We start from the raw sequence: 22100 nt of genomic DNA, 5'->3' as shown, positions 1-22100 counted from the left end.
GCAGATGGCAGAGCCAGAATGGGAGCCCTCCTCTCGCTGCAACATCTCTAGAGCCCTGAGCATAGTCCGTCTCTATTTTTGCTAATTTCTACTTCCCTGGGCTGGGGCCCTTGGCTCCTTACTATTCCTTGTATTCTCCTACACCACCCCCCTTGTTTTCCTCACAGCTGGGGTCTATGGTGTAGATTGCAGGTGGTTAGTCCAAGGATGATTTAGCTGGGAAATGCTATTCTAGAAAGAGTAGGAGAGGTTAGCATTACCATATGATCCAGCAATTCCACTCCTCAGTATATACCCAAGAGAAATGCAAATATAGGTCCATGCAGAAACTTGTACATGAATGTTCTTAGCCACATTATTCACAATAGCCAAAATGTGGAAACATCCCAAATGTTCATCTAATGATGGATGTTTGTCCGAGAAACAGCAATGCCCTGGATGGTTGAAGTGGCGATAACACTCAGATGCACACTGTTCAGGCTGGGGCAGCTGTATCACTCTGAGGGGTCACTGTGGGGACCTCCCCCCACCCCACAAACCTTTCCCCATGGAAGGACAGGGGAAAGCTCCCCAACCCGGCCCAGCATGAGTTATTGTGAGGGAGGCAATGGGCTGCCCTTTCCATGGGCCTCCTTGGGAAGTTCAGACAGGAAAGCCTCCTAAGTGGAGACACCGTTTGTCTTCCAGGACACTTGCTAGGCTTGTTACCTGATCCCAGGCAGAGGGGACTTAGCTGTGACCCTCACCCCTGCTCTAGGGCAGGTAAGGGGTAGCCTCACAGCAAGGCTGTCCCTGGCATGATTTCCACCTGCAGAAGCAACACTGTTTTCCCCTTTAGATGAGATTTACTGAACTCTGAAAATCCAAGTTTCATATTTTTATAGCCTCTTCAAACTTTTATCTCCAACAGATCAACTTAATTTTGAATGTATGTGTGTTTTGCTATTATTTTTCTTCAAAACTACTGATAATACTTTTGACGTCTTAAATAAAATATTTTAACATCATTTATTATATCCCAAAATGGATTATGGTGATAACTGTTGAAAGAATTCTTTTGACACAAAAATCAATGAAGACATTAGGAAGTAATTTTTAATAAGCAAAGATAATGCTTTAGAACTTAGTAATTGTCCTAGGAAAAAAGCATCAATTCCTTCTCACATTTTGGAATCTGAGATGCTTAATCATTGGGGGAAAATGCCCCTATCAGATAAGGAAAACAAAATGAGTAAGAGAAAACTTTGAATATGACTGAGTCAGTAACTAAATTAAAGGGTCAAGGAATGTCATAAACATAAACTGTATGGTCCAGGAGAACCTGAGATAGGAAATCAAGGCTCCACACATTAAGAGCCAGGGTCCAGATTTGGGGTTATTAACTTGCAGACAGATTCATGCCACCCTCCCAAGACCCAGCCTGACTCTTACAGGAGTGCAGGCCCTACGATCTCTTTTGGAGCCCTTCTTGCAAATGGAGGGCTGGCGGGTGGTCCACCAGGCCCCATCCGTGATGCCACTGGCAGTGACCTGTGACTAGTTTGGGCTGATACTTGTCCCATGTCACCGGTGAGTTGTTTCATAACTTACAGCTGGGACCATCCTGTCCCTGCAATTTATCCACATCTCCTTTGTCAGTTCAGGCAACAACATTCTGTGCACTCTCGCTTCTGTATGTGATATACTATCTTAGATCTGTCTGCTTCAAAAGCAATTTGGGAGGAAGTTCTCCCCAAAGTCTTCCTTGGTAAAAACAGAGACAAAGGACTCACTCCACCTGCCTTTGCATTTTCTTCATCCCTAAGCCCTTTGACCGTGGCGTTTAAGTCTCTTTCTGCTTCTTACACATTTAAAGGGCTTCTTATTATTGGGTGTGAACAATACATGTGTGTGTCTTTTACACACTCCTGGTTTTGATTCTGTTTGAACCCTCACACAGATTTTCCTCAGTGCCTGACAGGACACTTGTCATTGCTTCTCCACTATCCTCTTTGGATTCTGGCTTCCGGTTGGGCCAGCCTCTTTATTTTGCTGAGAAGAAGTGCAGGGCAATTTTGATTATGTTTGGATTTTTTGAGCACTGCCTCTTTAGGCCAAACAAATCTTTCTTTCTTTCATTTAAAAATTTTTTTGAAGTATAGTTGATTTACAATGTTGTGTTAATTTCTGCTGTACAGCAAAGTGACAGTTATACATATATATATTATTTTCATATACATTCTTTCATATTCATATATATATTTCTTACATATTCTTTTCATATATATATTCTTTTTCATATTCTTTTCCATTATGGTTTATCACAAGATATATTAAATGTAGTTGCCCTGTGCTATACAGTAGAACCTTGTTGCTTATCCATCCTATGTGAATAGTTTGCTAATCCCAAACTCCCAGTCCAACCCTCCCCAACCCTCCCTCCCCCTTGGCAACCACCAGTCTGGTCTCTATGTCTGCAAACACATCTTTCTTGATCCTTCAGTACCTTCTTTCCAAATAGCCCCTAAACTAATTCTTTGTCCTTACTTTTTCTAAAGAAAGGTCTATATTTGCTTATTTGCTAAAGTTTAATAATTTTCATTTCCTTCTCTCTGTAAACTGTTCAGTTTAGTCAAAAGCATTCTGTGTGCTTGTGAGGGAGAGACCCTTTCAAGCATTCAGTGAAACTGTCCCTTCATCTTAGGATGCAGGTTTATGGAGAAAAGACAGCTGGCCAGGACATACTGTTCAAACTATTGTATTCAGGGGTCCCAGGGGCTGCTGCTTTGAATTAATTTTCCCTTCCTGTCTTAGTCTGCCTTAGTTTTGCGAAAAGAAGTTGGTGTTTGAGTGGATACCTGAGCTCTTTTTTATTTTGTTTTGTCTGAAGGTTTTATTGCATGTAAAACACCAGATTTAGAGGTGGCATTTGCACTTGGAGAAGGAAAAAAACATTTGTCACCGTAGGTGATCACTGATGGCAGAGTACCAAATGTAAGCCGCTCCTGATCTTCAGGGAGGAGGAGTAATACTTTCTTACTTTCTCCCCTGTGCAAAATCCCATCTCAGTTAAAAGGTAAGACATTTAGAGTGACCTGTATGAGGATAGATAGCCTGCCAGGGGGCCTGTGACGGTGGTGTCATCACCATAAATCTGAGAGATGCTGGCGGAGGTGACTGTCACCCTCCGGCAGCTTCTCCTGGATCTGTGTGCTGCTGCTGGGCTGCTGGGAGGTCCTTGCCACCTGTATAACAGGGACATTCCTCTCAGTGGATTTGGATATCCATTATGTCTGGATCACCTTACCTCTTTGCCATTTGACCCCAACTGGGGCCTTCAAGCAGGGCTGTGACTTTCTTACTTGTCCTTCTGTCTTGAGTGATTAGAGCAGGGGCATGGCGCAATGGTTGGCATATATGCTGAGTTTTGAATGATGGCTTTCCCCGGATTAGAGTCAAAGTAAAGAACCAAGCCCATCAAAAATCCTCAGGCCATTGGGATTAACCTTTCTAATTTTTAATACATGATGCTTCAGCTTTTGAGGCAGAAGTATCCTGAAAACCTATATGGCACTGACATTATTAAAAACATGTCGACTGAATCGTGTTTCCACAGAGGCCTGAAAGGGCAGCCCTTTCAGTGTGGTGGGCAGTGGCCGGGGATAGGGTAGGGAGGGGAGGATTAATAGGGGCCGTTCCCATCCATCCTGGTGGGCCCAGCAGGATCCCAAACCATCCCGACTGACTCCAGAACACTGCCTCACTTTCCTGAAGCTCCTTCATCCTCTTTTGGGGCTCTGCACAGTGCACACAGGCCTTGGGGAAAAAAATCCCACGCCAGCCACCCCGTTAACCATTCAGCCTGTACTAAACCCACACTCACTGCCTAGTTTCACTTTGGTGACTCAGCAGTGGCATCTCACACATCCTGTCCTCCGGGGAACGCTGACTGTCGCTTGATTTCTAGGCGATCACACTCTCTGGTTCTCCTTCCACGTCACTGGCCTGTCTTTCTCAGGCCCCTTGGTGGCTTCCCCATCATCTCCTGAATCTTAGACTATATATCCTCTTCTGCTCCTTCTCTTGGTGATTTCTGTCATTTCCAGTGCTTTCAATATCTTTGAAATATGATGACTTCACATTTATAACTCCAGTCTGGACCTCTTCGACATGCATTTGCCTACTCAGCATCTCCTCTGGGACATCCTGGATGTCTTAAAGCCAGCAGGTCCGAAGTGGATCACCTGGTCTTTCCTCCCAAACTGTTTGTACCGGTGTCGTCCCTGATCTCAGTCGATGGCTGCCCCACTTTTCCAGCTGCTCAGACCAGAAACACATCCATTGAGATATATTCTAAATATATTCAGAATCTGACCATCTCCTCTCTCACCACCTCCACCACTCCAAGCCTGGTCCAAGTCACCATGATCTTCCAGCTGGATTATTCTTTCAGCTTTCACACGGCCCCTGCACTCCATTAGCAATATAGCACAGGGTGATACTGGTAACATGTAACTCACATGATGTCACTCCCCTGTTTGTGACCCTCCCATGGGTCCCCATCTCTCTCAGTAGAAGTCAACGTCCTCCTTTAGTGTCTCTGGGGCCCCTACCATCTGTGACCTCGTTTCTGCACCAGTCCCACTGGCTCTTTTCTGTTGCCCTGAAACACCAGGATGCTCCCAGATCAGAAGTTTTGCCCTGGCCTCTCCCTCTCACATGCTCTTCTCCCAGGCATCCGCCTGGCTCCCTCTTTGCCCTTCTTCATCTCTGTGCTCCTGCGTCTACTTCTCAGACAAGGCCTGGCCGAACACATGATTCAGAATTGCAGCCTTGCCCTGGCCGGCCTCTTATATTTTGGCATTCTGTATCCCTTCTCCTCTGCTCCATTTTTTCCCATTGTACTTCATATTTTTAACATACTTTGTAATTTATTTATTTATTATGTCTAGTCTCTGAATCCCTCCACTAGAAAAGAAGCTCTATGAAGGCAGGAAATGTTAATTTGTTCACTAGGGAATCTCTACAACCTAGAACGATTACTGCCACATGCATGACAGATGCTCAATAAATATTTGTTTAAATAGCTAATTAATGGATCTGGACCACGATCCTAAGTCGGGAGGAAGAGAAGATGCATTTGATGGTTGAGTCAGGATCAAAAATTATTTCAACTTACCAGACTCATAGGCCAAATTAGCACCATAAAGGCACATGTAAATCCCTGTAGTCAAAGCTAAAAGCCAACTCTATAGACAAAAGATGAGGAGCATACCATGGGAAAACCTAAAGGTTATACTGACTGTGGTTTCAAAATCAAATAGCAGGGACATGTTTTTGAAGCAAAGGCTAATGGGCATATTAATAGATGTATAGTACACAGATCATGGTGGATATTCGTTTTACTCTAATCTTTGCTGTTCAAACAGCAGTGAGAGAACTGGGTTCACCTCTGGGCCTTATGCCTAAAGAGATTTAGATAACATGATGCCCGTGTGGAAAAGAGCCACCTCAGGTGGCGGCATCTCATGGGAGAAATGTTCATAGTATCTGGCCATTCTTTTCATCAGGAAAAACTCAGGGGAGACCTCAATAGTTTCTTTTGCTATTTAACAAGCCATTCTGTGGAAGAGGGAACATTCTATATTACTTCAGTTGGCAGAACTGAGAGCGGTAGGAAGAAGACATATTTCAGATAAGGATAAGGAAGACACGCAAATTGGTGAGAGGTATCCAGGTATGAAGCGGCAGCTTCTGGAGGCAGTGAGCTTCCCATCCCTGGGAACTCAGCAGGGTGGGGCAGGGAATACTTGAGAGGGGGATTCAGGACTGCATCAACTCAGGTCCTCCACGAAGCAGACACCAAGATGGGATCGGATGGGATCAGATTTACTAGGGAAATGGGGTGGAGGCCAGAGGAGGCTGGGAGAGCTATCAGACCACAGTGAAGGTCTGATCCTTCTGAAGGGGAGAGAGAAGGAAGGAGGATTGAGTGGGAAGAGTCTTAGACTGCCACGAGTTACAGGGAAGCGTTGGGATATCCAGTGGGGAGTATTTGAGCAGGAGTTGCCCATCAGAAGAGTCAGGAATGGACCTGCCTTAGCATCCCCGCCATCCTCAGTCATTGGCTGGGAGCAGCATGTGGGAAGTGGGCTCCGTGTGGATGCAGTGACGGATCGCAGAACGCAGCAGCTGGGCTCATTAGGCAATTATGCTCCCAGGAGTAGGAGCTCTGAGGGGCGCATTTTCACGGCCATGATGAGGTCTCTAATGGGAACTGGGCAAGGTCCCAGGCAGACACTCCAATTCTAAGGGCTCATCACAGCACCTCTTACTCTGCTCTCCTTATGGCTCCCCTAGACTGTGAATATCTTCACAGCTGTGCGTCTCCACCCCGGCCCAGGGGCCTCACGCAGCAGGTTCTCACGGAGAGTCCGCGGATCATGGAGAATGAGGAGCTGCCTGTGACCCGGTAGCCGTGCTCTGTAATTTCAGGTCTTGGAGGGAAATCTGTTAACTTAAATCCAGGATAGTAAATGTCACTCAGCCATGGTCCCCAGAGAAAGCCTTGTAAAGTGGAGTTCGTGTGAGGAAGCGACCTTCATCACTGCAGAAGTGCCAGGACTAAATGGAACAGCCCCTGAGTAGAGCACAGACTGCAGCCTCATCCATCACCCGCCCCTTCTCCTAGACAGACAACCCTCATTTATTATCTCCAGACTGTTTTCATTTTACTTACACAGTGTGAAAAATGTTGAATTGGGAAATAAATAATATTCTTTTTAAAGAGAGATTTCAGAAGCACTTCACAGATTTTGGAACTATTATTCTGTTTCCAAATGTTTGGTTTGTGTATCATTTCTTCATTTATATTTGTGAGCTCTCAACAGCAAATGTCCTCATTTGGAAAGCTCTGACAGAAGTCTACAAGAACTCTGTTTTTGGTCTGTGTTCATGTCTTCTTGAGAGATGCCGCCTCTCTTCCTTTTGAAATGCAGCAAAATCTTCCATGCAGTCTCAGAAGGAGATGTCTGCTAGAATGTTCCTTTCCACTGCACAGCAATTCTGTACTGACCAGCTCGACTCTCTCGCTGTCAGGCCTTGCCTCCGATCCTCTTCTCTGTGATGGCTCAGCCCATTCCTGCAAGACTGAGGTTCCTTCAACACCATCTGCTCAAAGACATTCCATCGCGCTTCTCGTCTCACTGCCTGAAGCCTGGACTTGTCCTGCTGGTCACACCCTCCATGCCTGTCTCCAGCTTTCCCAGCCCACACTGTTTTCCTGTGATTTCGCCAGCCATCTCTTGTTTTGGTCAAACCTTTTTTCTTCCTGTCCACTCTGGTCCCTGCCGTCACACATGTTCTCCTGTCCTAAATTGTCACCTTTTCTCTCCTTTGGTACCCAAACTCCATTTGTTCTGCAAAACCCACAGGAAGTTCTGTAGATCCAGCTTAGTTGATGAGAAATGTCCAATGACATTTCTCTGCCTCTTTGTCTCTGAAAGACAGCACTTCTCGTATAATCGAGGGTCTGTTCATCTGCCCTGTCTCTTCCTCTCTCTGCAGCCCCTTCCACTGTCCCCATCATGCACCAGGTCAGTGCCACCATGAGGAGCATCACCTTGTCGTGGCCGCAGCCGGAGCAGCCCAATGGCATCATCCTGGACTATGAGATCCGGTACTATGAGAAGGTGAGCCAGCCCTGCCTGCAGGCTTGCAAGACCCAGGGCCAGCCGCTTTTCCATGGGTGGTGGTCAGCTGAGGTCCCAGGGAGACAGGCTGGAGAGAGTCCTGAGTGGGGGAGGAATCTGGTGACGCAGGTCAGAGGCTCCCTGAGAGTGCTCTCAGCTCTGCCCCAGCAAAGGCCTCCAAAGCCCAGGCACTTTCTGTACCAACTCAAGAGAGAACCTTCCAACCCCGTGCCCCCCCCTCCCCCAATCCTGCTGTCTGCACGGCTCACTGGGCTGTCATGGATGGGCAGGACCAATCCCATTCTCCCAGTCACATGCTTGCTATACTAATGCAGATGCTACACACCCACCAGGTGTCCCTTGCACTTTCTGAAGATTCTGTGGTTTTGAAAACTAGTGTTTTTCTTTTTCTTCTTTTTCTTTTATGGCCGTGCCACACGGCTTGCAGGATGTTAGTTCCCCAACCAGGGATTGAACCCCGGGCCCATGGCAGTGAAAGAGCACAGAGTCCTAACCAATGTACCACTAGGAAATTACCTAAACTGGTGTTTTTCAAAGTTTTTGATCATATACCTCCAATATAAGATTGTTTATTTACAAATTATATGCATATACTACTGTGCTGAGCTATGTATGGAGGTTTAAAATATTTAAATGGAAATGTAAAAAGATAGAAATTAATCGAAATAGAAATTTGTATGTTATTTCCCTTGACTGCTCTCTCACAGCTGCTGCTGAGGGCTACAGCAGGGCATGCCCTGCCAAGAAGAGGGAAATGGTGCCCTGTGGAGTTGACCCCTGGCCTATCTGTGGGGGAAGCAGGGCTTTCCTTCCACCATGGTGAACTATAGCATTTGCAAAATCCCAGGAAAATATAGTGCTTTCTATACTGACCCAACACAATATTTTTTTTTTTTTTTAAATTATAATTAACTAAAGTGCAAACTTTATTCAGATTTCCTTAGTTTTTTTTTTTTTTTTTTTTAGAAGTACAAATATGCTTCTTTATTTTTTTTTTTTTATAACTACCCTAACCCTAACGCGTACCCTAACCCTAACCCCTACCCTAACCCTAACACGTACCCTAATCCTAACCCGTACCCTAAACCGAGCCCTAACCCTAACACTAACCCTAACCCTAACCCTAACCCATACCATATGCCGTACCCGAACACCTCCCCGAACCCGTACCCTAAGCCGTACCCTAAGTCTAACCCTAAGCCTAACCCTAACCCTAGGCTACCCTTGACTGCTTCTGCCTCCAAAAGATTTCCTAAGCACTAGTGTTTTAAGGAACAGCTTAAAAAGAGAATCCTAATGTGATTTCTTTATAATGGGTGCCAACACAATATTTTTGCAAATACCAGATTTATTCCTTTATTTGTTCAGCAAGTATTTATTGAGTGCCTGCTATTTGGCAGGTACTATTCTAAGATACATTAGTGATCAAAACAAGGATTCCTGCCCTCAAGAAGCTTACTTTCCAATAAAAAGAGAGAGACAATGAATAATGAATATAACAAATAAGGATATCATACAGTGTGTTAGAAAATGAGTATAAATTGGGAGGGAAGCAGATCAAGGTAAATGGGGTCAGGAGGGTCAGGTTTGGGGGAGGAATAGGTTGCAGAAATAAATAGAATGGTAAAGGTGGGCCTCTTGGAGAAGGTAAGTTCTAAGTAAAGACCTGCAGGAGACAAGGGTGTTGTGAAGCAGTCATCTGGGGGATAGAGAGCCTGTGCAAAGGCCCTGAGGTGAGCTCATGACTGTTGGTTCAAGGAGCAGGAAGGAGACCGGTATGACTGGAGTCATACGAGCAATGGGAAAATAGTAGTCAGGGGAGAGGTAATCAGAGGAGGTGCTCACGTTAGGCCTTAAGAACTTGAGCTTTTCCACTGAATAAGATGGGAATCCATAGCAGGGTTTGGTGCAGAGGAGAAACAAAGTCTGACTTACATTTTAAAAGGATCATTCAGGCTTTTCCATTGAAAATAGACCTGTTAGATTACAATCATCTAAGACAAGGATGATGGTGGCTTGAATCAAAGTGGAAGCAGATGGCTGATGACACATAGTTGATTTCCAGGTGTGTAAACGAAAGACAAACCAACGGGATTTCCAACAGGTTGGGTTTTGGATGTGGGAGGGTTTGGGCCTGAGTCACTAGAAAAATGGAAACACCAGTGGCTGAGAAGATGATCACTGTAGGCAGAGCATGTCTGGGGTGAGGGAAGGGACCAAAGTTCAGCTCCATGTCTAAAATGCCCCTGAGATAGCCAAGTGGAGATGTGGAGCAGGCAGCTAGATGTGCACATCTGGAGTTCAGGGGAGAGGACGGGCTGGAGATGACCATTTGGAAGTTGCCAGTGTGTGGATGGTATGGGTGGGATCATCCAGTGCGTCAGTGGGGATAAGAAGAGGAACAGAGATGAAGACCTGCAGCCTCCAACATGGAGGCAGTGTTGAAAGTGGAACATGGCTGCACTGGGAAGGGAGCCCTGGATTCCAGGGCCGCCCATAACTGACAGACACACAGCCACGGTCCCATTACTGAACCACTTACTCTAGGTCAGTTTTCACATTTGTAAAATAGCACCAATTTACCTCCCTGAAAGCAGAAGCTCTGATGGGTCACCAGTCTAGCCTGCAAGGAGGTGTGCCCTTCAGCCATTACAGCCAAACTTGCAAGCAAAGTGAGGGTTAGGCGGCTTTCTACCCATTTAGAGGAAACTGGGTTTTGTAGACAGTTGATTCTGATAATTCAGGGAATTGGGGGTAATTCAAATGATCTGGATTCATAAGCAACCATTATATCCATTCAACTTTGAGTTGGGGACCCTTATTTGCTAGATATTTTTTATCATTTAGTAAAGTAAATGTTGGACCAATCCAAAAATGTTTTGGACCTATCTGGACCTATTGATTACATGGCCTCATTTCATCACCAAAGTTGACCTAGACCAAGTTCAAGTTGACCTAGACCTAGTTCTATTGACCAAGTCCAGTAGAATATTATGCTTGGCCATATATGGTGTGATGTCAGAGTCACCAGTAAGGTCCCACCCAGCCCCCCTTCCCACACACACATGAACTTGAGCCTTATGGCTCATCTCAGATAAATAATAATACTTTCTCCCTAGTGTGCCCCTGTTGGGTGTCAGAGGCTTTCTAAACATCATCTCCTCTCCCCTTTCACAACCCAGTGTAGTAAATCTTAGTATCGTTGTTTTGGATAAAAGAAACAAATGCACAAAGAAGTTGAAAAAAACAAAACCAAGTTGCTCAGGTCACACAGCTAGAAAGGGAGACTATAGCCTGGGTTCTTTGCCCTGCAGCCCGTGGCAGTGCTGGGAAGGGGCTGGACGCATGGGAAACCACCGGCCCTTCTCCTCACCTGCCATGCCAAGGGCAGTCACCCTGGGACGGGGGTGAAAGGCGCAGAACCGAAACCATGAGGTTCATGCCTGTGTCACCTGGCTCCTCGTTCCCCAGCCCACACCCGAGTCCTCCATGGTCTTTCCCTGTACAAACTGTAGTTGACCTCAACTTCTCCCTGGACAAACTGTAGTTGACCCCAACTTCTGACGCTATGAAGGAAGATTATTCTCCCATCTTAGGCCCTGTCCCTACTTCTCAGTACTTTATACCAATTATTAATAGAACACATGCACAGTAGCTCAAGGCCTGAGGGGGCTTCCACACCTCAGTGAAGGATGTCATTGTCCCAGAAGATAGAATGCTTTTTTTTAGGAACGCAGAAGATTCTTCACCTAAGCACTGGTTGCCATTTAGTAAATTATGATAGAACTCTTCCTCACTTATAAAGTGCTTGACTATAAAATACATTACATGCCTTGACCATTTCTAATATGTCTAAAGAAAGGACATTACCTTGTGAGGGTATTTTGAAATAATAACCACAATGATAATAATTCATCATGTATTGAGTGCCTATTATATGCCAAATATATTACTTCTGATCCTTAAAAGAAATAAAAGAAAGATACTTGAAAGCCAGGTATAACCAATTTATGGATGATAGAACTAAGTCACAGAAAGGTCAAATGACTTACCCATGACCTCACAGGTCACAGCCAGAGAACCACAGAACTAGAACTATAGATATTTTTACTATATTTCAGTATATTTCTGAGCTCAGTGTAGGACTGGATGCAATTGTGCTGATGCTGAGGATCTGAAAATTAGCATGGCCCCCTGAAATAAGAGATTGTGTCTTAATTTTCAATCCAAATGCTTGTAACCAGAATGGTTTCCCTCCCTGCTCCACAAGGCTGTGGAATCCTGGTCTTAAGAAGATGCAAACACAAGTAGAACTCAGCCCAGTAGATGTCCTGGATTCAGTCCCAAGAAACAGAACTCATCATTCCTCCATCCTGCGCTACTTCTTCTAAACCAGAAATCAGCACCATTTTTCTGTGAGGACCAGGTAGTAAATATTTTAGGCTTGTGGGCCATATAGTCTCTACCCCGACTACTCAACTCTGCCTTTGTAGCAGGAAAGCAGCCATGGGCAATAGATGTCAATAGATGGGCATGGCTGGGATCCAATAAAACTTTATTTACAAAAACAGGTAGCTGGCCATAGGCTGTAGTTTTCCAAGCCCAGGTCTCCTGCTCCATATCACACTCTTGTTTGTGCTTGGTACACCTTTCAATTTCAGCGCTGTGAGTAGAATCAATGAGGCTTTCATCTCCTGCAACAGCTCATTAATAGAGAGCTCAGATGCCATCGAGCTGATGACACTTCCAGGGTCTCTCCCATGCTCATCTCCTTCCCCATGTTAATACGTTTCCATTCATCATTCCCTCTTGTTTACTGTCTTGTAGCACTTTTCACTCCTGGCATCAGCGCTTGTAGGCAAACCAAGGGAAGAGCATCTACAGCTGCTCTCGGCTGTCTTAATGATTAAGTGTTTAGACCTGTACTCGCCCTTCATATTAACTGTCTAGGTGAGAAGGGGATGCTTTAGGCCTTGGGAATTTCTACCCTTCAAATTTAGGATCATTTTCTCATAGGAACTCTTTCAGACTCTGGCAATGTCTTGTGCTCCATTGATGGGTTAAAATGACTGGTCCAAAGTGTGCTGTTTATTCATTCATTTAGCACTGAGGTGTTGGGCACTCAGGCAGGGAAAGCCCTGTGCTATGCATTGGGGATGGAGAAAGAAGATGTGGTCTCTGCCCTCAACAGCTGCAGCCTCTGTCTCCCATACACTTATGAAATCAGTCATAAGCAACCAAAAAAAAAAAAAAAAGAAAAACAATAACAAAAAGCAACCCTGCTCTTCACTCTCACTTGTTTGCCTGAGGCTGATTAATGGTTCTGAGAGAACAAGGACTGATACTCATTTTAATCATTGAACTTCTTGAAGGATGCATAGACGATAAAGTGATTATGGGTTAATGTTTGGTCCTCACAATCCAAATGCCAATATACCAGAACACATTTTTCAGTAAAAGAGCTGCCCAGCCAATGCTTCAATTATTTCAAGCGGTGCACACTTGCATCTGATTCCAGTAAAACCAGAGAATTCAGGCAGCCACCTGGATTTTGTAGCAACGGGATTTCGTCCTAATTCGTAAGGTAGCCTATGATTTTCATAGTTTCAGATCTCCAGTGTGTCAAGAGAGTAATGACCAACATTCTAGATGGCATCCCTTCTAGAGTGGACGACCTTCTTCCTGCTGAATCCCTGATTGGTGGGGGCTGGGTTGGGGAGGGGGGACATACACCTTTTAAGTAGATCAAATGATGGACAGGTGGTCCCTCCCCAGGCCGTCTCTCCCAGAGGCCAATGGATATCACCTCCCTTAGTGTGAGCGTGGGCCTCTTTGTAACGTTCAAGTGTCTCTTTGCTCTGGCCTCTAACCTGGAGTCGCTTACAACTGCTCCCAAGCCACTCATCACCACCCCCACGCCACTTACGCTCCAGAGATGCCCACTCACTTGTAGGCTCCTGAAGTCCTTTAGGCCTCACCTTTCCATGTTTTATCCTGTTCTCAGGGGATATTCTATTCAGTTCTCACTCTCTTCACTCATCCATGGGGCTAATTTCTTTCCTCTTCCATGACTCACTCATGTCACCCTTTCTCGGAGCCCCTCTCAACTGCCTTGTCACTCTAGGCTGGGGGACCCCCTGAGCTGACTTCTGCCAAGTCACTCACTCAGCACTGCTGTCATCTTCTGTTTGCTTTTGGCCCCACCCCACACGATGTCGCATACCCGAGGGCAGGGAACATGCCTTGGTACCTGCAGCCCTTGTATAGTGCCCAGCACATGGTAGTGTGTCATCAGTATGACCGCCTAGCCAAATGAATGAATGATTACACATCTAGTCATCTCTGCCTCTGCAAAGTAGACTTTTTCATATTTTAAGACCATGGTAATTTCTTATCATGGGGCTGTATTCTTTTGTCCTGGTTCAACTCCCCATGTTTCTTCTGTCCTTTGACTAAGGATGTGGCTTACAGACCTCTGGTCATCAGCTTTCCTCTCATTTGTCACCATGCCTCTTGGACTGCTGTGCCTAGAACTCGTCACAGTGCCCTAGATCTGTACGTGGGACTCGGGACCTCCTTCTCGGTGACCCAAGATCTTCATTTTCACTAATGTTGCCATTTTGCTCTAAGATTCATGGTGCAAAATAGGGGCAGACCCAGACTCCAAACTTCTGTGCCTGCACGCTGGAGGATAAGCCACCATCTCCACAATGCTCACGTGGAAATAATTAGAGACCAGGAATGGTGTTCACGAAAGTGCTGAGGGTGAGGTGGAAGGATGAAGGGCAGCAGTGAAGAGAGTCCATGGGCTGGAATAGTGAGGGGTGCTTTCCTAGGAGAGGAGGCCTTGAGGGGTGTAGGCGTAAGGAAACTGGAGACTGCAGAGGAGGCCTGGAGAGAGGCATTTCAAACTGGGAAAACAGCCTAAGCGAAGGCCTGGTGGCCAGGCCTGTGGTACCTGGAGGGGCAGCAAGCTGGCGACTTAGGGGAATGTGAGAGATTGGAATTGACTTTGTTATGAAAGACCCGTGGACTGAGATTGAGGAGTTTTGTCTTTATCTGATAATAGCTTTAGGGAGTCAGAGATCTTTTTTACAAATGAAGTTTAGTTTGGGTAGGGAGGGAGTGGCAGAAAAGATGGGAGGCTACAAAAGTCCAGGTGCAAACCATATATTACACAAGATCAGCAGCAAGGAGAGCAAAAGCAAGGACCCTTTAAGGGCACTCACGGTGGATGGGAGGGTCAGAAGGAAGAGACCCAAGCAAGGTCTGTGCATGCCAGAGGACACACGTGTGCAGGTAACAGGGACTGCAGAGGGCAGGGCAGAAGGTGCTGGAGGCAGTGACACACACAGGAGGGTGGGGCTGACACCCTGGATAATGGGAGAGGTGAGGACACAGGCCCTGCTCTCCAGGAGAAGGGGCATGTCCTCCCTCGATGCTGGTGGAGAGGAACTCAGACTATGGGGACCCAGACGGACACACACCAAAGCGCAGGCAGAAGCAGGTAGTCCAGAACGGCCTCAAGTTTTCAGCGGAGTGAGCAGACACAAAGCCATTTGTCTAAGGACTTGAGGGCCCTTAAGGAGTGATCTAGAATAGCCATTGTGCGGAGTGACCGAGAAGATCTTGAGTGAGGAGAGGAAAGACCAGGACTCAGCAGAAGCAACACAGAGAGAGGCAGGTAGGGTGTGAACATGACCCAGTTTGCTTCTGCTGAGGTCAGAGACCAGAGTGGGTTTGCAAATCTGGATGTGCTTTGTGATTCTGTCTCTGAACCCCGGAGGAGAAGGAGTAGAAAATGACTGTGTCCCCCTTGCCAGTCCGTGAGCGCTCAGCCATTCGCTCAGACCCCTCTCTTCAGAGCACACCACCACATGGTCCAGAGCTGATTTGACATTCTTTAGGTCCAGACCAGTCTGTCCTTGTTTCGAGGGATGGCTTGGGGCTGGGAACAACTTCTAGCAGGTCTGCAGGACCAAGAACTGAGGGGCCCGCATGCTTAGGAGCAGGCTGCCCACCTCTTCCCCTTGCTCTTTTGCAGGAACACAACGAGTTCAACTCCTCCATGGCCAGGAGCCAGACCAACACCGCGCGGATCGATGGCCTGCGGCCCGGCATGGTATATGTGGTCCAGGTGCGCGCCCGCACCGTGGCTGGCTACGGCAAGTTCAGCGGCAAGATGTGCTTCCAGACTCTGACAGATGGTAAGAGGCAGGCCGGTGACCTGGGCACAGGGCAGGCCGCTGGAGGAGAGAAGAGCCCCCCCGCAAGGCTGTACTCGCAGCCAAAATGCCAACTGCTAACTGGATTCCAGTGGAATTCCCAAGGAAGTGTTTGTCCCCGGTAGGGCCGTGTAGATGTCTCGATTCACTAGGCAGGGCATCTGTCTGAAGTCTGGCCCGTTTCTCAATATCTAGTGGATTTACCTTGGAAAGGTCTATGTACCCCGCACGCGCAGAGGCCCCCACGTGTTGGCCTGCGTTTGCACAGCAGTGAGACGCACACAGAACTCAAGAATATGCCTCTGCTGGTGCCTGTGTTGTTTCACCCTCACTCCCACTTCACTCCTCTGTTCTGGTGGCTGGGAGCTGAACACGCAGCCTCACTGCATGAGCCGAGGACTCCAGAAAGAAAACAGAGGGACACAATTTGGGGAGTGGCTGTGCCACGTGTCTCAGAATATTTGAAGCAGCTTCATGTGTGACCCTCAGTAGGTCCTGCTGAGGCATCTCCAGAGAGCATGGCCACTGGTTTCCGAAATATCCCCAAGGCCACACAATCTGTCACCAAAAATACTTCCACCTTTGAGCTTTATTAGTTCTCTGTTTTAACAATCTCCCCCAGTCCTCTGAGACCTCCTCATTTAATTGTTATGAAAATCCAATTCCCTGTAACCTCAGCCTTGTGTATGGGTGTCTGTCTCTACCTTAGCCACTTACCGTAGTGTATGTATTCATCTACCTATCTACTATCTATCCACCTATCTATCTATATTTATTCATTCATTGCTGAGCTGTGTCCTGATAGTTTCCCAGGTGTCACTCTATTCCCAGCGTCACAAATTGAAAGCCTTTAATTTTTCCTTTATTACTTAAATTATATAGAAAACATTCTGCCCTTACATAACATTTTATTTTAGGCCAGCACTCTCTGATGAGGCCCTTAAGAGGGCTTGAGGTTTTCTACTGACCCATATTATATTTTGAAACAATTTGAAAAGTCGTCAGAAAGATTTAAAAATCAAATGATTTTATATAAAAATTATAATATCCATTTTCTTACGAAAAATTGTAAGAGAAGCCAATGCTGGTGGGCATCCTAGTGTGAGGACTCTGCCTTGAGCTGGGGGCTTGCCCCCCACTTCCCATTGATCTGTACCTGGATGTTTTGATGTGAGCTGTCTGGCCTTTGTAGGATGAGAGTTTGCAGCCAGCTCTGAGTTTATTTTAGATGAGTTTTGGTTCATATTTTGAGGATGGTGAGCTAGGGTAGAAAGGTGAGCCAGTTTATCCAGATGAGTAATACTGCTGGTATGAAAGAACACAGGCTGTCGTCGGTTCCTTAAGGATTCTGTTCCCCTCTTTGCACCTCACTTACCATCTAGATTTATGGGCACTTTGGCATCAGGAGGTACACAGGATTAAAAGCCCAAACTCAAAATGCTCTGAGTACTGGTCTCTTGGCAGTTCTGCTAGACAAATCAAGAAGTAACAAATTTCTCCCAAGAAGGCTATTCCTTTTACATTTGGCAGTTAAGTTTTGTAAACCCAACAGAGGTTGGATGTAGGAGAGTTCTGGTAAGTGGCCAAATTCGAGAGTATTTATCTTAATGACTGAGGTTCACACATCGGTAGTAATTATGTTCACTGAAGGTTCAGGCCTCCCTGCAGCACAAAGGTGAGTCTGAAGGTTGTCAGTGATAGGGTCATTGGGGCGGGCAGGACCTGTGGGATCCCACCCAGGGTCAGTGACCATGCTTTGGGCAGGTGACCTCCACGTGGGGCAGAGCCACTGTGGTCCTGGCTGCTCTTAGCTACAACCTGCTAACTTTTGACTTGGTTGCCTCATTTTTTTTTTTTTAAACCCATTTATACAGCAGGGTATCTATATGTTTACCAAGTATTCTGGGTGATTCTTATGCACCCCAGTGTTTGAGAACCATCCTTCAACTCTGTGGGTGGAGAAGGAGACTTCTAAACCCAAGGATATTGGTTCTTGAAGCTTCTGACTCTCTAGAAATTAGTTGGAAAAGGTGAAGGTCACATGGCTTAGGAATTTTTTAATTAACATGAATTTTATTTTATTTTATTTTTTGCCAAATTTTTTTTTTTTTAAACACACATATTACAAAAAGCTCGCAGCAGAGGGAAACTGAAACTCTACCTTCAGTCTTTTAAATTGATTTCTAGAGAGTGGGAGGCTTCAAGAACAACATCCTTGTCTTTTGAAATCTCATCCTCCACACACAGAGTTGAAGCATGGTTCCCAAACATCAGGGTTCCTAAGAACCACCTGGAGTGCTTGGTAAACACGCAGATACCCTGCCTTTCACTCAGAGGTTCTGATACAGTAGGTCTGAGGGGCCTGGAAATAGGTCTAACAATCGGGCTCGGGTGATTCTGATGCAGGGCATGGGAACCTCACTTCAAGAGGAATTATTGTTAGGGGGGCCAGATAAAATACAGGATGGTCAATTAAATGTTGTGAATTTCAGATAAACAACAAATAAGGTTTTAGTCTAAGTATCTCCCATGCAATATTTGGGTCATACTTAGACTAAAACATTATTTGTTGTTTATCTGAAATTCACATTTAACCATCCAGCCCATACTTTTATTCACTATATCCGGCTACCCTACTTGTAATAGCACATACTTAGCTTGACCTCCGTCTGCCTCAGTCCCGAACATTCGATAATGGCTCCTTGACACCAAGTGAGAGAATAACCACAATAATAATAATAGCCCACTGGGCCAAGTGGTTTATATGGATTAAGGAAAAGAGAATTCGTATTAAGGGCATCCGTGATAGATCAAACACTGTGAAATATGTCACATGATCTGATTAAAAAATTCATCTTAACAGATAAGAAGTCTGAGAGTCAGAGAGACTAAATGCTTTATCCAAGATCACCAAGCTTCCCCATGGTAAAGCCAGGGTTTGGGCGAGCTCTGTCTGCCTCTGTGACTGGCGGGCAACCGCTCCCCATGTGATACAGCCTGGTTCTAACACCAGCAGAAGCCTGGACCCATTCTCTTGAGAGTGAGCTTGAGAGTGCTGGGCTGTTTCTTGGCATTTCCTTCATCCTCTGTAGCACTGGGTGCGGTGTCTGCTGGCTGCAAATACTCTTAAACCTCTGCTCAGCGAGTCTGTTGACTGGGCTGCATCTCAGCAACTTGCGTTTTATAAGGTACTTCAGCAGTGGTTTCCATTCCCCCCATTAGACGTATCCTTAACGTGGCTGACGGACCTTTGAGAGACCCTCCGAATGAGGGCGTGTAGATTGGAGTCACCTCTGCCCTGGGACCAGTGTCATCAATTTAGTTCTGAGATCCTCTGTCACTGATGTTTTGCCTTTATTGTTGACACTGTCATTTGGTTTTCGTTGTTTTTGTTTATTTGTGACTTAAAGATTACTCTTGGTTTGGGTCAGGCTTACAGCTCTGAAGCTGTATCTTATCTATCTATCTATCTATCTGTCTAATGTCTTTGTTGTCATCACTGAGTACCAGCCCTATGCAAAGGGCATACAGGAAACTTCTAATGCCTCTTTCTCACCTAGACGATTACAAGTCTGAGCTGCGTGAGCAGCTGCCCCTGATCGCTGGCTCGGCGGCAGCTGGGGTCGTGTTCGTCGTGTCCTTGGTGGCCATCTCCATCGTCTGCAGCAGGTAGGCCCCCCGCTCCTGCTCCCACCTGCTCTCCTTAGACGCAGGAAGCCCTGCTTGTGGACCCCTCCCACGTCATGCAGACTGGACAGGGCCTGACCGTTCAGGGACGCACCGTCAAACTCACCACACTCATCATCCCATCTCCGTCCACAGGCAGCCTAGAATTCTCCAGATTATTTATTTCCTCTGTGCCTGGGATAAAATTCTCTGTAAGAGCTGGGCAAGGCTCTGAGCATTCGTCCTCAAACCTCATTTTAGCCAAGACGTTTAGCCCACCTACACACAACTGTTTTCCTGGAGTGACAGTTACAAAATTTCACTTGACCCACTGGAGCATCACGCCCTGTGCCGCAGCCCGTCCTCTGGCTACAGAGCTAGGGCCCTCGCGCAGGGCGCAGTGGGGCAGGAGGGGAGCTGGGGAGGAAACGAGGAGCTCCGTGTCTGCAGGACGGCAGGCCCTGAAGGCCTTGTGAATTTTTAATACTGTTGCTGCTGCCTTGGGTGGTTAGCCCAGATTCAGCTGGCCCCTCCCGAGAAGTTCTGCAGTGCGGCCAGAGTGCTAATAGGCGTCATCCAGAGCCTCTGCACCAAGCTCTGATGGAGACGCACAGCCCTGCCCGGCCTCTGAGAGACCTTGACTTGAAAGACCTTGACCCAGCTGCCCAAGGTGGTGATCAAGCCAGAATGCTGGCCACGACAGGAGCTCCACTTGAAGTGAGAGTTGCAGTACCCAACCCCACGAGATGCCTGGGTGAGCCCCCATCAGGACAGGAGGCCCGGGAGCAGAGTGGTCAGGGTACACCCCAGCTGAGAGCGCTCCTCTCCCTTGTGTCCACAGGAAACGGGCTTACAGCAAAGAAGCTGTGTACAGTGATAAGCTCCAGCATTACAGCACAGGCCGAGGTGAGTAGAAAGTAGACACCTACCACCTGAGCCCCGGAGAACCACTGAGTTGAGCAGGCGAGTGCTTGAGGGCTCCTTATAGCCAGACTGGCCGGTCCCAATCACAAGCCCCCTCCTGGCCCCCAGCGCCCAGCGGCTGGGTCCCCAGGGACCGAGGCTGCTCACCCCATCTGTGTCCGCCCGTCGTGGGCACTCATTGGATGCCTGGCGGGTAGATTATCTTCTGCATTGATAAACCCATAGAGGACATGGAATGCAGGGAGAAGATTGGGTTTAGCAAGTCAATGAATCCTGAAATCAGACCCAGTGGGAAAAGACGGAGGGTTCTCTATTAACATCTTCTGCCTTATCTTATCCAATGGAGCGGCTGGGGAATGTGTTAACCAACTTCACAGATAAGCCAGAGAACATGAATGTAGGGAATTAAAAAGATAGCAGAGCCCGAGAGGCCAAAGTGTTGGGATATCTCCCAAGTGTTTTCTTTTAAGCAGTGCCTTTAAAAGTTTTTCTCACTCACTATCTACTCTCTTTTTTTCAAAACCTAAATGTAATATTTTATAACTAAAATTTCCCCTCGCCAACGTGAAACATAAAGGCCTGTGTCAGGATTATTCTTTGATCTGTGTAATGACAACGTTGCAGGATCTGCAAAGGTCCCACTCAGTCCAGAAAGCAGAACGCTTAGATCTTTACAGCAGACACGCTCTGATTCTAAATAACTCCTTTTGAATTCCACGGACGCCCTCAGAAACCTGCCCCAGCACTGTGTGCTGTGCCCTCTCTGTCCCAGGCTTCCGCCGTGAGCTGCATCTCACCTCAGTCCTGCTGTGGCTGTGCCTGCCCCCCTCTCCCTGTTCACTGGGCAGTGAGCACGCAAAACAGGCTCCGTCTACACACATCCTAAGCTGGCTTTCACTGGGCAGTTCTGGGAGCGGAAATGGGCTCCAAGGCAAAAGTTTTCACCTGAGGTCACCCAAGGCAGGAGAGTGATGCCAGGATGCTCCCATGGCAGCTTCACCACCCAGGGGCTCGTGTTCGGGCATTGCCAAGGTCGATGCTGGCTGGAGCTGCACAAAGGCCACTCTGTAGATATGGCTTTGTTCCCCGGGGGCTTTCAACCCAAGAACAAGAACCTGCCAAGGGTCTGTAGAGGACCAAGCCCCTGGCAGCTGGGCTGCTGTTCCGCCGTCATGGCTGGGAGAGGTCTGCGGGCTGGGCACCGGCTGAGGCCCCCACGGTGGTCCAGGCAGCCCCCACGATCAGGAGCACAAATGGAGAGTGAGGGTTTGGGAGAGCAGCCCCCTTCTAAGGCTATAGGCACAGATCCTGCAAAACTCAGAGTCCCATTTACCCTTCTTTCTTTCCCCCAGCAGGCAAGTTGGGCTTCCATTTTAACCAGACATCACTGGTTTTAGAGGGGAAACTTGAATGTGTTCTCTCTCCTTTCCTCACATCCTGACTCTGCACCTCACGGCAAAATCTACAGATGATTTTTCTTATAGTAACCGGTACATTTCCCTTCCAGGCAGGGCCTTAGCTTCCTAAGAACAGAGACTTTGATCTATCTGTGATTCTTAGGTGAAGGTGCCCCCTTCAGGGTGCATCAGAATTA

The 22100-nt window shown here is 46.9% G+C and overlaps 1 protein-coding gene across 1 annotated transcript in view; it reads left to right on the top strand.

The window, feature by feature from the left end:
* EPHB1 (EPH receptor B1) overlaps positions 1–22100 on the top strand; it is a 420917-nt gene that overhangs the window by 320008 nt on the left and 78809 nt on the right. Inside the window, exons 6-9 of the mRNA XM_059920279.1 lie at positions 7546–7670; positions 15736–15898; positions 19477–19585; positions 20424–20488. Coding sequence (XP_059776262.1) covers positions 7546–7670; positions 15736–15898; positions 19477–19585; positions 20424–20488 — 462 coding nt within the window. The remainder of the gene's footprint in view (positions 1–7545; positions 7671–15735; positions 15899–19476; positions 19586–20423; positions 20489–22100) is intronic.

This window comes from Balaenoptera ricei, chromosome 4 (assembly GCF_028023285.1).
Source record: "Balaenoptera ricei isolate mBalRic1 chromosome 4, mBalRic1.hap2, whole genome shotgun sequence".
In the NCBI taxonomy this organism is placed as follows: domain Eukaryota; kingdom Metazoa; phylum Chordata; class Mammalia; order Artiodactyla; family Balaenopteridae; genus Balaenoptera; species Balaenoptera ricei.
The sequence above is the reverse complement of the archived record's forward strand: the minus strand, read 5'-3'. Positions and strand labels throughout refer to the sequence as shown.